Source organism: Staurois parvus, unplaced genomic scaffold (assembly GCF_062004578.1).
Source record: "Staurois parvus isolate SC_StPar_1 unplaced genomic scaffold, SC_StPar_1.0 ptg001702l, whole genome shotgun sequence".
Lineage (NCBI taxonomy): Eukaryota > Metazoa > Chordata > Amphibia > Anura > Ranidae > Staurois > Staurois parvus.
In genome coordinates, this window is record NW_028319498.1 from 399,256 (window position 1) to 415,102 (window position 15,847).

Below are 15,847 nucleotides of genomic sequence, written 5' to 3' on the forward strand. Positions count from 1 at the left end.
CCACACTGCTGCTGGGGGGACTTTTTAACATAGGCCTCTGTATGGCCTTCAATTTAAGCTGCTTACGCTACGCCACTCTGCCATTGGCCCCTGTACCGCCTCCTCTTGCTGCTGCCAGGTCCAGAGTGTGTCATGGGTCCCTGTACGGCCTCCCATTGCTGCTGACTTCATCGCCAGACTCTGCCATGTGCCACTTTCAGGTCTCCTTACACTGTTGGTGGGTTCCATTTTGTGATAGGGTGCTGTATGGCCTTCCATTGCTGCTGCCTCCACCGCCACCCTGCGCCATGTGCCTCTGTCGTCTGCTCACGCTGCTGACGGCTTCCGATTTTTAACCGAGGCCTGTGTTTGGCTTCCGAATACTGCTGCATCCACCGCCACCCTGCGCCATGTGTCTCTGTCGTCTGCTCACGCTGCTGACGGCTTCCGCTTTTTAACCTAGGTCTGTGTATGGCTTCAGAATAATGCTGCCTACACCGCCACCCTGCGCCATGTGCCTCTGTCGTCTGCTCACGCTGCTGCCAGGTCCATACTGATTCATGGCCCCCTGTACCGGCTCCTCATGAACGTGGTTCAGCGGGTTTGCATCACTTAACGGCAAATCGTTGACAAACGCTGGGACGTTCAGTGTTGTGCGCATTAAGCCAGACACCAAAGGGCAGCACAGACCTGTTATTACTCGCTCAAGCATGGCTTAACAAAACCAGTCTCTACCACAAATTGGACCCAGACCTGCCCAGGGTCTCGTAAGTAGATTGCACGGAGGAGTAGAGTTCGTTATTGGAATTAACTGTGAGGAACTTTTAAACCTAGGCCTGTGTATGGCCTTCAATTGAAGCTGCTTCTGCTCCGCCACTCTGCCATTGGACTCTTGATAGTCGTCTCCCCACGCTGCTGCTGGGGGGACTTTTTAACATAGGCCTCTGTATGGCCTTCAATTTTAGCTGCTTACGCTCCACCACTCTGCCATGGGCCCCTGTACCGCCTCCTCATGCTGCTGTCAGGCCCGTAATCTGCCATGGGCCCCCGTACCGACTCCTCATGCTGCTGCCAGGCCCGTAATCTGTCATGGGCCCCTGTACCGCCTCCTCATGCTCCTGCCAGGTCCAGAGTGTGTCATGGGTCCCTGTACGGCCTCCCATTGCTGCTGTCTCCATCGCCACACTCTGCCATGTGCCACTTTCAGGTCTCCTCACACTGCTGGTGGGTTCCATTTTGTCATAGGGTGCTGTATGGCCTCCCATTGCTGCTGCCTGCACCGCCACACTGTGGCTCCACACTCTGGTTTTGGCCCCGTGACTGCCCAAATGAGTGAAGTGTGCGGTGATTCTAAGATCGACGGCACTCATCTGCATGACATACTGACTGACAGTATTATTTCTCTTCCCCAGCAGACTCCAAGGGCATTTAAATTAAAGGTACAGTGTTCTGCACTAATATAAAGGCTCTCTGAAGCCTAGAAACACCCTTTTTATAAGTTAAATTCGCAGCGAATATATTCGGCTCGAATCGAATTTATGCGGCGAATTCGGCGAATCAGCCGAACCGAATTTTTGAATAATTCGCTCATCTCTAGCTGCTATGAATGTTAGAAATATGAACAAGAAATGCATGTGTAAACTTTGATAAACAAGGCAGAGAATGTTTGCTGGCAATGGCTTATCAAGGCTTTTATGGGTTAGTTTTCCTGTTCGGCAGTACTTACGGATGCAGAAAGTTGTATTAACGGGGTCTGATTGTATGTTACAGGCAGATATTGTATATAGAGTTGATGTATACGTCTCTCCCGCTGTCAGATTTCCTATTGTAGCTGAGGCAGTGGTATTATTTATCAGTGTAGATGGTGAGGTTGCATTGGTCTGCACCCTGTAGGTGTATGAGCTCTGATACTCGTCTGGTTGTGTCCAGTTCAGGGTAACAGAATTGTTAGTTATGGCAACAATCTGCGGTAATTTCACAGGTAGTGGTTCTGTGGATAGGGGAAAAAAGTCATATAATTAACTAGAGTGAGAATTGTTTCATACAAAGGAGTTGATTTACTGAAAGCAAATAGACTGTGCACTTTGCAAAGTACAGTTGCTCCAGAGCAATCAGATATCGGTTCTGTGGAAAGGGGATAAAAGTCATATTAATAATCAATGGTTACATTCAGAGTGTGTTATTGCAGTTACAATGTAATAAATCACGATCAACAGAAAAACACAGCTAAGGAGAAGAGTTCTACATCATTAATAGCAATGGTAAGATAAGTGGATAAGGAGACCTCTTCTTGTCTTTGCCCCTTCCCTTCCCAAACACAAAATCTCATTGTAGGATTGTGTTCCACATTGCTGACATCATATTGTAACGTCAAAGCTAAAGTCTAGGCAGATAAAGTTCTTACATGGTCTTCTCCCCATCCACCCCACAAGCAATCGGCTTGCAAGCAAATGTAACTAGGCATAGAAAATGCATTGTGATCCTACAGCTGGGGTGTACAGCCAGCCATAGAAATGAATGGTTGTACACCTCTGTACTCATGGAAACTCTGATGCTTCTCTGCATTAACATTTTCCCATGTATGCCTGTACAACATCATATCCTGAATGTGACATTCCCTCATTTGTAGGCGTAAGTAAACGCTGATGAGGAGAAGCATCACCATTTACACGAGTACAGGGGTGTCCAGCCATCCATGTCTTTGGCCAGCTGTAGACCCCCATCTGTGACTCCCCAGCCATGAGAAACCACATGATTTTTACTCTTGGCATTTTTTATGCCTTGTCTTCTCCCCATCAGCCGCACAAACAATTCACCAAAAGAATTTCATCTAACAATTTTCACTCTATAAATTGCAGGTAGAAGGGGCTGGCAGAGCGTTTTATGAGAATTCCTCTAGAAACCACACAGACTGAGTCCATGACGTAGGTCTATATGCATATGTTTTCACAAGTACTGGCATACAGCTATCGATGACTATGGACAGCTGTAGACAGTGTTTTGGTTCCTGGTTAGGATAGTACACCCAAATTTTACAAAGTATGACCCCAGGTACTTGTGTTTGAGACCTAAAAAGCAACAATGTAACTCACAATGAAAATCATCTGTCTAAAAAATCTGACATGCAGGGTCTCCTTCTCCTTCTAGAGCAGAAGAAGAGGACTAAGAATCCTTGGAGCTTCACCCCAGTATGCAAGTTGCTATACACCAAGAGATCATGTCACTGTCCATGAGTTACCAAGAGAATTGACACCTAGAAATGAAAATTTGTAAATATATACCTTTCCAACTTCCAGAACCATTGAACACCGCTCTGATGCTGTGAAATCATCCTTTAACATCTAATGGGAAACCATCATGTCTGGTGATATTAATCTTCTGGATCCCCGTAGCTCTTACTGGTTTCTCCTGCTGACTTCTAGTAATGGTGTGAAGGTCAGCATGATAAACCAGTGTACGCTGCTAGGGACCCAGAAGATCAACACTCCTGGAAGTGTTGTTCCCATCAAACCTTCAGGGACCCAACGCTGAAGCAGAGTTCATCTGGTCCCTCCTGCTGACCTCAATGGTGCCGCTCTCTCCTGTAATGACTTGGAGGATAGCAGAATAAACCAGTGCGAGTGTCAGGGTTCTGTCCACGGCAGAAGTTCTGGAAGTTCTGGCATTTCTGCCAGTACTCTGCATGGCCACAGAGGTACACATCAGCCTCTGTTTGGTGCCAGACGGCCTTTATAAGGAGGCTTATCAGTTCCTCAAGTTGCTGGATGATCTCTAGCTCCCCGTGCCCTGTTCCCTGTGGTTTAACCCATGATTTCCTGTTACCGACTCTGCTTGCTCCTGGACCTGTCTACTCTGCTTTACCCCTGATCCGACCTCGGCTTGGCTTATGGATACTCTCTTTCTCTCGCTCCTCTGTGTATGACCTCGGCTTTCCCATCTGACTTCGTCTGCTCTGATTCCCACCTGGTACCTGACCTTGGCTTGAACCGACTACCCAGTAAACATCTAAATCCCAGAAGGGTGTGCATACCACGCACAGGCGCCTCCTGTCTGCAGACCTATCTCCGTGCACCAGCTGTGCTTCTGAGTGGACCACCAACCAGCACTCCTACAGGTGACCTGTGCAACTTTGGGCCTGACTCCCGCTGTCCCACTCTCAGGGGAGTCTGGAACTAAGCCGCAGGGGAAGCCCTTTCTCCATTGGCCTCCATCACCAGGTACATGATAGTGAACTGTGGGGGACTCAGGAGATCAACTTCAACTTTGCTTCAGGCAATGACTTTCAGCATCCAAGTGGAGTTTGGCAGCACGGACAGATAAATCTTTGTTTGGTAACTTTTGCATAGTGTATAAGAGGGGTTTGAGAATCTGGGCGCTCACAAGAGTTTTTTGAAATACTGACAGTCTTTCTTTCATTTTCAAACTCATGGAGGAAAATTGACCAATATTTCTTAATAAACATATTACTAAGAGGAGCAAAAACGTACTTGTGCAGACCGATCCATTTACAGCCGTGCTCTGATACCCCCAGGGTATGACTGTCACCACAGAGATGGTGTAATTGGTCCCCGATATCATGTTCTGAAGGGTGACATTTGTCGTGTTGCTTGTCACAGTTCCAGCAATGATTGAAGGAGAAGAAGAATTCCAATAAGTTATATTATATGACTTCACCAATCCGGTCATATTTACTGGATCTCCCCAAGATAAGGTGACATTCTTAGTTCCTGTCATATTAAAGGCTATGCTGCCTGGTGGGGTGGGATCTGTGTGGAAATATAACAATGTTAGCAAAAAAAAAATAAATGAATGAGATGGAAGAAGATTAATCTGATTTAATATGAATACATATAATGGGAGGAATTGCAAAGAGGGGTGTAAGCATAATGTTTGCAGCACTCTTCTAACATAGAAAATGGAGCAAAAGCTGTTCTTAAAAAATAAAATGGATGGGGGCCCCTTTGTCACTACGGAGCAGGGGCGGACTGACAACTTATGGGGCCCCCGGGCAATAGGGGATCATGGGGCCCCTGTGTCCTTGCCCAAACTCAAAAAAGTCTATGAAAAAAGGTACCAGGGGCATCTCATGGGGCCCCCTACTGACCCCGGGCCCTCAGGCAATGCCTGTGTTTCCAAATGGTCAGTCCGCCCCTGCTATGGAGTGGCTGTAAAAGACATTGCGAAGAGAACAGAAGAGCTGGAGATGCATGCTCCGATCTCTCTGCCCATCCACCCTTCTATGTTATACCATATGACGTCCCCACTCCAGTCATATTTTCCGGATCTCCCCAAGATTAGGATAGTTCCTATCATAGTAAAGGTTATGGTGTCTGTTGGATAATTTAATAATGTAAGAAAAAAGAATTCAATGAGTTTTAAGAAGAATCATCTTTTATAAAGGAATACAGTGATAGCGTCACCTTTCATTTAAACTCAAATTGTAAAAATAAAATAATTTTTAAAAAATCTTTGTCCCAACCCCGGTCACTGTCACTTTTTTCTGTTCAGTGCGGTCTGCATGTATATTTGAAGAAAAGGATTTGTGATATAAAAAAAACATTTGTTGAATACCATTATTATATTAACTAGGTATTATCAGCATACATGTTTTTTGTTGTATAAGCGTGACGTCAATGCGGCAAGGCTCAATCAGTGACGCGTTTCGTGTGAAAACACATTATCAAAGGGCCCAAGGGACTTTATTTAGCGCTGCATATTTATTCTATGGTCTATTTGAGGGGTTTTTCCTTTTATCCTAGCAGCTACCTTTCTGGTTTATCTTGTGCGCTCACTCTTATTACTTGTTTTATATGTTTTTTGTTGTGTTTGTCCTGTAAAAAAAATGTTTGAACCATTTAGTAAAATACTATACTTTTTATGACTCCGCCCCTTGAAGACGGCAAGTGACGAAACGCGTTGGGACTGGCCTAGTGGACGTGACATTGGAACGTTTCTCCCAGCTGTCGGCTGTGTTGATCGTGGTGCAGGAGGTTCGTCCCTTGGTTTTTCCCTTGTGGATGCGTTATTATAGAGGGTGTCATTGCTGGTGTCGGCTAGACACCTTCTTTGTGAGTGCAATACTTTATTAATAAAATTTTACTGGTTTTAAACGTACTGCACCATCATATCTCTTCTTATTCTCTTTTTATTCCTCGAGCTTTGCCCATGTTATTGGAAGATCATTTGCTGCTTAGCTGTTCCATATGTGCTGATTGGATCACTATTGGTTGCTGTTCCTCTACTGGGATATCCTGCAGATCATCGCTCCCAGAGCAAAATGCCATCATGCTGGTTTATAATATATCAGCATATAGCTCTGGTGAGTGTATTCATTTCATCTGGTGTCGGATTTGCACACGGGTGTTTGTTTTCAAGATCGACATTAAGTTGATATTGGACTATCACTGTTATGGTGGCTGGACTTATGTTTATATTTATGAATTTTTTTATTTTTATTATTTATCCTTGCATTTTTTGTGAATAATTAGCGCACTTTTTATTTGTACACTATTTTTCCTTTTTTGGTTAGAGGTGCTGCTTATTTGATTTATATTGCATTTTCTGTGGCGCTTCTTATATCTGCTACATTGTTACTATACTTTTTATGTGTTTTTTTTTTTTTTTTTAACAAAAAGTCATATGACCTTGATCATACTTACATGTAGCCTGTGACAGCGATGGGGCCGCCTGGCTGCAGGAACTGCTGACTGTCAGTATTATTACATTATAGACTCTTCCTGGTGATAATCCGGTAACATTGACTTGTGTCGTGTTAGTCTGTATTGTTTTATTGATGTCTCCTCTTATAGTGACGTTATAATAAGACACTTTTCCTGCTGGTGCCGTCCAGTTCACCACCAGAGAATTCACCGACGTGTAACTGTTCACTGTGGCCCCGACACCTTGTCCGGGAACTAACAGGAAAAAGAAAATTGTATTAGTAATATAAGGTATGCATACTGATTTTATTATAAAGGCTGAAAGGGAAGTGGAGGGCGGGGGGGGATCCTGAGCACCAGCATAAGACTTTAAGAATGATTAGGTACAAACTGCACCACGTGGTACTAACTAGAGCTCCTCCTCCTGCCGCTTTATTACCTGAACCACTCAGAAAGACTTTTTGTGTTCTAACGGGTAAAATTATTATTACATCGAGTTTATATAGCGCCAAAGGGTTTGCTCAGCGCTGTACAATAGAGGGGGGGGACAATACATGAGACAGTACAGCAACTACAAACAGCACACGAGGGTTAGAGGGCCCTACTCTTTCGAGCTTACAATCTAGGAGGGAGGGGGTAGTGGTACAGGAGGAAGTGGCTGTGGGGGATGGAGTGGTAGGAAGGAGAACGGCAGTTAGGTGAGGGTGGGGTAGGCTTCCCTGAAGAGGTGGGTTTTCAGGGAGCACCTGAAGGTGAGGAGGGAAGGCGATAGTCTGATGGATTGGGGTAATGAGTTACAGAGGATGGGGTAGGATCTGGAGAAGTCTTGCAGACGTGCGTGGGAGGAGGAGACCAGGGAGCAAGATAGAAGGAGGTCCTGTGAAGAGCGAAGGGTACGGGTAGGGTGATACCTGGAAATCAGGTTGGTGAGGTAGTTAGGGGCAGTGTTGTGAATGGCTTTGTAGGTCAGAGTGAGTAGTTTGAATTTGATGCGTTGGGCGATAGGGAGCCAGTGGAGGGATAGGCAGAGGGGGGTGGCAGAGGTGGAGCGGGTGGTGAGGTGAATGAGTCTAGCCGCTGAGTTCAGGATGGTCTGGAGCGGGGATAGCCTGCACTGGGGTAGGCCAGTGAGAAGGGAGTTGTAGTAGTCAAGGCGTGAGATAATCAGGGAGTGTACAAGTAGTTTAGTGGTGTCTGGGGTAAGGAAGGTGCGTATCTTGGCGATGTTCCGGAGGTGGAGCCTGCATGTGTTTGTAAGTGATTTGACATGAGGTTGGAAGGAGAGGTTTGAGTCCAGAATGACGCCAACGACTTTGGCTTGCGGGGCGGGATTGATGGTGGTGTTGTTGGTAGTGATGGATAGAATGGGGGGAGGGCGCGGGCAGGGGGGAAGACGAGAAGCTCTGTTTTGGAGAGGTTAAGCTTGAGGAAATGGAGCGACATCCAGTCAGAGATGTCGTTTAGGAGGTGAGTGATTCGGGCGGAGAATGTGGGGGTGAGGTGGGGGGTGGAGAGGTAAATTTGATTGTCATCAGCGTAGAGGTGGTAGTTGAAGCCATGGGAGTGTATGAGTTTGCCAAGGGAGGAGGTGTAGATGGAGAAGAGAAGGGGTCCAAGGACAGAGCCCTGGGGGACCCCAACAGAGAGGGGGAGGTGGCACCATTGTAGGAAACACTGAAGGAGCGTCGGGATAGGTAAGAGGAGAACCAGGAGAGAGCGGTGTCTCTGATGCCAAGGGAGAGTAGTTTAAAATTGTCATTAGATGTAACCTGGCCTGAGGAAAGGAGAGGAAAGAAGGTAACAAAGTATAAAAACTTTTTAGCAGGTAGAACTTTATGTCATAAAACCTCTTTCCCTTCCTTTGAAAATGATTTCCATTGTGCACTGAGTGTTGCTAATGCTCAGTGCACTGTACAGTCCTTGTAAAATGGGTAAGAGCTGGGGGCCGGGACAATGTAACTCCCATGCTCATGCTGATCAGTACCGAATTAAACTCTGTGGAGGCCCCAAGAAGTCAAAACCTTGGGCCCCCCCCTGGCAGGTGTCTGGAAGTCTCTCATGCACACACTGTAGTGGGATAACATTGAAGTAAGTAGTGTGCACGTCAGATGATAGATGGAGATGACCATCACTTCTGTACATTACATGTGCGTAGGTTACACCAACATTTTTGGTATAACCCACATTTGGTGCCCCATAGCAATAGGAGGAGCCAAGAGCCCCAGAAGAGGAGGCTCTGGGCCGCTCTGTGTAATACCATTGCACAGAGCAGGGGAGTATAACATGTTTATTATTAAAAGAAAATTGCCTTTAAAAACACTTTAATGATCTATTAATGATTACAGAGCTTCATAAATTGGGGTCTGTAATATTTACCTAGAGCTCGGCTTTAAATGCGAGTTTTAAAGGTCGTTATTTATACACATCATAATATTTCTTCACATCATTGTATGAATTATTTCTTGTCCAATATGCAATCATTCCAATCACTTGATTACAAACATTGGTTGGAGGGATGTATTGATGATGTGATCTTGTATGTCAGGCCTTGGTACTGCCTACATGACCGCTAATATATCTGACTGGGCTTTTCCCTGTGGACTTGCTGCTTTGCACCCTCTTTGGCTTTCCCTTGAGAAAGTGTGTCTCTGGATGCTGTTTATCGCTCAGCAAATGAAGGAGGTGCTTTTATATAAAATTATAGGCCGGTCTTTTTATCAACATAATTATATTCTTCATTAGTGATGGTCCAAACACCCCCCTATTCGGTTCGTGGTCGAACATTCAAACGTACAGAATGTTCGACAGTGAACTTCGAACAATTTACTGAGAGGTATCTTACCGCATCTGAGTATGTGGGATGATACCGCTCAGTTACTACAATCCGGCATGAGTTATGTTATGAAGTCATGTGATATTTTAGTATTTCATTTGAATAATCCGTCTTAATTCATAATAATTAATAACAACAATAGTAATATTTAAAATGTTCAATATGAAAAACTCAATAACTAAATAGTTCACATATTTATAGAAATTATTTTGTCTAGCCACTGGTGGATTCAATCAATGTGCCTGAAGCAATGTTTGCTCTTGTTACTGGTGGGAAAAAAAAAATCAGATTTTCACACCTTTAGTAAAGGGGACAATCATGAGGGGGAGGATTGGATTGGCTGATATGAATGTTAGAAATATGAACAAGAAATGCATGTGTAAACTTTGATAAACAAGGCAGAGAATGTTTGCTGGCAATGGCTTATCAAGGCTTTTACGGGTTGGTTTTCCTATTTGGCAGTACTTACGGGTGCAGTCAGTTATAGATGTGGGGTCTGATTGTATGTTACAGGCAGATATTGTATATACAGTGAATGTATACGTCTCTCCCGCTGTCAGATTTCCTATTGTAGCTGATGGACTGCTCACTGTTGTAGTATTTATCAGTGTAGATGGTGAGGTTACATTGGTCTGCACCCTGTAGGTGTATGAGCTCTGATACTCAGTTGGTTGTGTCCAGTTCAGGGACATAGAATTGATCGTTTTGGCAACAATCTGCGGTGATGTCACAGATATCGGTTCTGTGGATAGGGGATAAAATCATATTTATATTCAATGGCTACATTCAGAGTGTATTATTGCAGTTACAATATAATAAATCATGATCAACAGAAAAAAACACGGCTAAGGAGAAGAGTTCTATATCTTTAAAAACAAGGGTATGATAAGTGGATAAGGAGACCTCTTCTTGTCTTTGCCCCTTCCCTTCCCAAACACAAAATCTCATTGTAGGATTGTATTTCACATTGCTGACATCATATTGTAACGCCAATGCTAAAGTCTAGACAGATAAAGTTCTTAGGATCCAGGAAATCAACACCCCTGGAAGTATTGTTCCATCAAACTTTAAGGGATGAATTCCCAACATTGAAGCAGAGTTCATCTGGTCCCTCCTGCTGACCTCCATGGTGCCGCTCTCTCCTGTAATGACTTGGAGGCCAACAGGATAAACCAATGTGAGCTGTGGGGGACTCAGGAGATCCGCTTCAACTTCACTTCTGGCGATGACTTCTCAGAATCCAAGTGGAGTTTGGCAATACGGATAGAGATATCTTTGGTAACTTTGAAAAGCTTCTGAAAGGGGAAATAAGAATCTACACACTCAAAAGACTTTTTCAAAATATTGACAGGCCTTCTTTAATTTTTATACTCATGCAGGAAAACTGTCCAGTAACACTTTTTAAATATAGCATTTAGGAGGAGCAAAATCTTACTTGTACAAACAAATTCCTCAGGCACTTGTGTTGGAGACCTAAAAAGCTAAAATGTAACTAGCAATGTGAATTGTCTGTCTTAAAAAATGATATGCAATGTCTACTTCTCTTTCCAGAGCAGTGGGAGAGGACAAAGAATCCTTGGAGCTTGGAACTTCACCCCAGTACACAGGCTGATACGCACCAAAAGATCCTCTCACTGTCCAAGAGTTACCAAGAAAATGAACACTTATATATAAAGACTGTAAATATATACACCTTTCCTACTGCCTGCACCATTGAGCACCGCGCTGATACTGTGAAATCATCCTTTAAAATCTACAAGAAAACCAACATGTCTGGTGATATCAATCTTCTGGATCCCCCGCAGCTCTTCCCGGTTTCACCAGCTGACTTCTTGTAATGGCGTGAAGGTCAGCAGGATAAACCAGCATGAGTGATCAAAACTCCTGGAAGTGTTGTTCCCATCAAACCTTCAAGGATGAATTCCCAACACTGAAGCAGAGTTCATCTGGACCCTCCTGCTGACCTCCATGGCACCGCTCTCTCCTGTAATGACTTGGAGGCCAACTGGATAAACCAATGTGAGCTGTGGGGGACTCAGGAGATCAGCTTCAATTTTGCTTCAGGTGATGACTTCTCAGCATCCAAGTGGAGTTTGGCAGCTCGGACAGATAAATCTTTGTTTGGTAACTTTTGTATAGTGTATAAGAGGGGTTTGAGAATCTGGGCACTCACAAGAGTTTTTTGAAATACTGACAGTCCTTCTTTCATTTTCAAACTCATTCAGGAAATTTGACCAATATTTCTTTATAAACAGCACTAAGAGGAGCAAAAGCTTACTTGTACAGACCGATCCAATTACAGCCGTGCTCTGATACCCCCAGGGTATGACTGTCACCACAGAGATGGTGTAATTGGTCCCCGATATTAAGCTTTGAAGGGTGACATTCGTTGTGTTGCTTGTCACAGATCCAGCAATGATTGAAGGAGAAGAAGTATTCCAATAAATTATATTATATGTCTTCACCACTCCGGTCATATTTACTGGATCTCCCCAAGATAAGGTGACATTCTTAGTTCCTATCATAGTAAAGGTTATGCTGCCTGGTGGGGTGGGATCTGTGTGGAAATATAACAATATTAGCAGAAAAAAAATGAATGAGATGGAAGAAGATTAATCTGCTTCAAAATGAATACATATAATGGGAGGAAGTGCAAAGAATGGTGCAAGCATAATGTTTGCAACACTCTTCTAAACATAGAAAATGGAGCAGAAGCTGTTCTTAAAAAATAAAATGGATGGGAGCCCCTTTGTTACTACGGAGCAGGGGCGGACTGACAACTTATGGGGCCCCCGGGCAATAGGGGACCATGGGACCCCAGTGTCCTTGCCCAAACTCAAAAAAGTCTATGAAAAAAGGTACCAGGGGCATCTCATGGGGCCCCCTACTGACCCCGGGCCCTCGGGCAGTGCTCGTGTTTCCAAATGGTCAGTCCGCCCCTGCTATGGAGTGGCTGTGAAAGACATAGCAAAGAAAACAGAAGAGCTGGAGATGCATGCTCCGATCTCTCTGCCCGTCCACCCTTCTATGTTATTCCATATGACGTCACCACTCCGGTCATATTTTCCGGATCTCCCCAAGATTAGGATTAGAGATGAGCGAATCGAAGTATCCGAAGTGGAATTCGAGTCGAATATCGGAAAAATTTTGATTCGTGCCGAATCCGAAAAATAGCCTAATTCGGACGCGCGAATCGAAATTTTTCAGAAAATGGCGGCTGACATGTGCGGCGACGGAGCGGGGATGTCTGGGAAGGCGCGCAGACAAGGCGCGCTGACCCATAATGCATTCCTCAACGACGTGATCGCATCAGCCAATCAGCAGCCAGCCAGCCAGCACTGTGTAATGGTCGAGCTATAAATAGCGGCCATTTTGGAATTCTTCATTTGCCTGCAGTCATTGAACAGAGGCAGACCGCTCTGTACTAGGGACAGGGACAGAGTTAGGGCCACAGAAACGATACTTGGGGACAGAGAAAAGTTACTTAGGGACAGAGAACCATTACTCAGGGACACAGACTTGTTAATGAGGGCCACAGAATCGTTACTTAGGGACAAAGAAACGCTAGTTAGGGCCACAGAATTCATACTCAGGGACAGACAGAATTGTTACTCAGTGCCAGAGAATTGTTACTTAGGGCCACAGAAACGTTATTAGGGCCACAGAATTGTTACTCAGGGACAGACAGAATTGTTACTGAGTGCCAGAGAATTGTTACTCAGGGACAGACAGAATTGTTACTGAGTGCCAGAGAATTGTTACTTAGGACCACAGAAACGTTATTAGGGCCACAGAATTGTTACTCAGGGACAGACAGAATTGTTACTGAGTGCCAGAGAATTGTTACTCAGGGACAGACAGAATTGTTACTGAGTGCCAGAGAATTGTTACTTAGGGCCACAGAAACTTTACTTAGGGCCATAGAATTGTTACTCGCACAGACACAGAATTGTTACTCGCACAGACACAGAATTGTTACTGAGGGCCACAGAACTGTTACTTAGGGCCACAGAATTGTTACTCGCACAGACACAGAATTGTTACTCAGGGCCACAGAACTGTTACTGAGGGCCACAGAACTGTTACTTAGGGCCACAGAATTGTTACTCGCACAGACACAGAATTGTTACTCAGGGCCACAGAACTGTTACTGAGGGCCACAGAATTGTTACTCGCACAGACACAGAATTGTTACTCGCACAGACACAGAACTGTTACTCAGGGCCACAGAACTGTTACTTAGGGCCACAGAATTGTTACTCGCACAGACACAGAATTGTTACTCGCACAGACACAGAATTGTTACTGAGGGCCACAGAACTGTTACTTAGGGCCACAGAATTGTTACTCGCACAGACACAGAACTGTTACTCAGGGCCACAGAACTGTTACTGAGGGCCACAGAACTGTTACTTAGGGCCACAGAATTGTTACTCGCACAGACACAGAATTGTTACTCAGGGCCACAGAACTGTTACTTAGGGCCACAGAATTGTTACTCGCACAGACACAGAATTGTTACTCAGGGCCACAGAACTGTTACTGAGGGCCACAGAACTGTTACTTAGGGCCACAGAATTGTTACTCGCACAGACACAGAATTGTTACTCAGGGCCACAGAACTGTTACTGAGGGCCACAGAATTGTTACTCGCACAGACACAGAACTGTTACTGAGGGCCACAGAACTGTTACTTAGGGCCACAGAATTGTTACTCGCACAGACACAGAATTGTTACTCGCACAGACACAGAATTGTTACTGAGGGCCACAGAATTGTTACTTAGGACCACAGAATTGTTACTCGCACAGACACAGAACTGTTACTCAGGGCCACAGAACTGTTACCGAGGGCCACAGAACTGTTACTTAGGGCCACAGAATTGTTACTCGCACAGACACAGAATTGTTACTCAGGGCCACAGAACTGTTACTGAGGGCCACAGAATTGTTACTCGCACAGACACAGAATTGTTACTCGCACAGACACAGAACTGTTACTGAGGGCCACAGAACTGTTACTCGCACAGACACAGAATTGTTACTCGCACAGACACAGAATTGTTACTGAGGGCCACAGAACTGTTACTTAGGGCCACAGAATTGTTACTCGCACAGACACAGAACTGTTACTCAGGGCCACAGAACTGTTACTGAGAGCCACAGAACTGTTACTTAGGGCCACAGAATTGTTACTCGCACAGACACAGAATTGTTACTCAGGGCCACAGAACTGTTACTGAGGGCCACAGAACTGTTACTTAGGGCCACAGAATTGTTACTCGCACAGACACAGAATTGTTACTCGCACAGACACAGAACTGTTACTGAGGGCCACAGAACAGTTACTTAGGGACACAGAATTGTTACTCGCACAGACACAGAATTGTTACTCAGGGACACAGAATTGTTACTGAGGGCCACAGAACCGTTACTTAGGGCCACATAAACGTTAATCAGGGACACAGAATTGTTACTGAGGGCCACAGAACCGTTACTTGGGGCCACAGAAACGTTAATCAGGGACACAGAATTGTTACTGAGGGCCACAGAACCGTTACTTAGGGCCACATAAACGTTAATCAGGGACACAGAATTGTTACTGAGGGCCACAGAACCGTTACTTGGGGCCACAGAAACGTTAATCAAGGACACAGAATTGTTACTGAGGGCCACAGAACCGTTACTTGGGGCCACAGAAACGTTAATCAGGGACACAGAATTGTTACTGAGGGCCACAGAACTGTTACTTAGGGCCACAGAATTGTTACTCGCACAGACACAGAACTGTTACTCAGGGCCACAGAACTGTTACTGAGGGCCACAGAACTGTTACTTAGGGCCACAGAATTGTTACTCGCACAGACACAGAATTGTTACTGAGGGCCACAGAACTGTTACTTAGGGCCACAGAATTGTTACTCGCACAGACACAGAATTGTTACTCAGGGCCACAGAACTGTTACTGAGGGCCACAGAACTGTTACTTAGGGCCACAGAATTGTTACTCGCACAGACACAGAATTGTTACTCGCACAGACACAGAATTGTTACTGAGAGCCACAGAACTGTTACTTAGGGCCACAGAATTGTTACTCGCACAGACACAGAATTGTTACTCAGGGCCACAGAACTGTTACTGAGGGCCACAGAACTGTTACTTAGGGCCACAGAATTGTTACTCGCACAGACACAGAATTGTTACTCGCACAGACACAGAACTGTTACTGAGGGCCACAGAACTGTTACTTAGGGCCACAGAATTGTTACTCGCACAGACACAGAATTGTTACTCAGGGATACAGAATTGTTACTCAGGGACACATAATCGTTGAATTAAAGAGTATGTCAGACAACATGCAGAGGAGTGGCAGAGG

The 15,847-nt window shown here is 44.9% G+C and overlaps 1 protein-coding gene across 1 annotated transcript in view; it reads right to left on the reverse strand.

Annotated features, from left to right (window-relative positions):
• LOC149434700 (uncharacterized) overlaps nucleotides 1-15,847 on the reverse strand; it is a 169,348-nt gene that overhangs the window by 19,800 nt on the left and 133,701 nt on the right. Inside the window, exons 37-40 of the mRNA XM_089663504.1 lie at nucleotides 11,750-12,028; nucleotides 6,639-6,893; nucleotides 4,467-4,745; nucleotides 1,702-1,969 (exon numbers count right to left, since the gene is read on the reverse strand). Coding sequence (XP_089519630.1) covers nucleotides 1,702-1,969; nucleotides 4,467-4,745; nucleotides 6,639-6,893; nucleotides 11,750-12,028 — 1,081 coding nt within the window. The remainder of the gene's footprint in view (nucleotides 1-1,701; nucleotides 1,970-4,466; nucleotides 4,746-6,638; nucleotides 6,894-11,749; nucleotides 12,029-15,847) is intronic.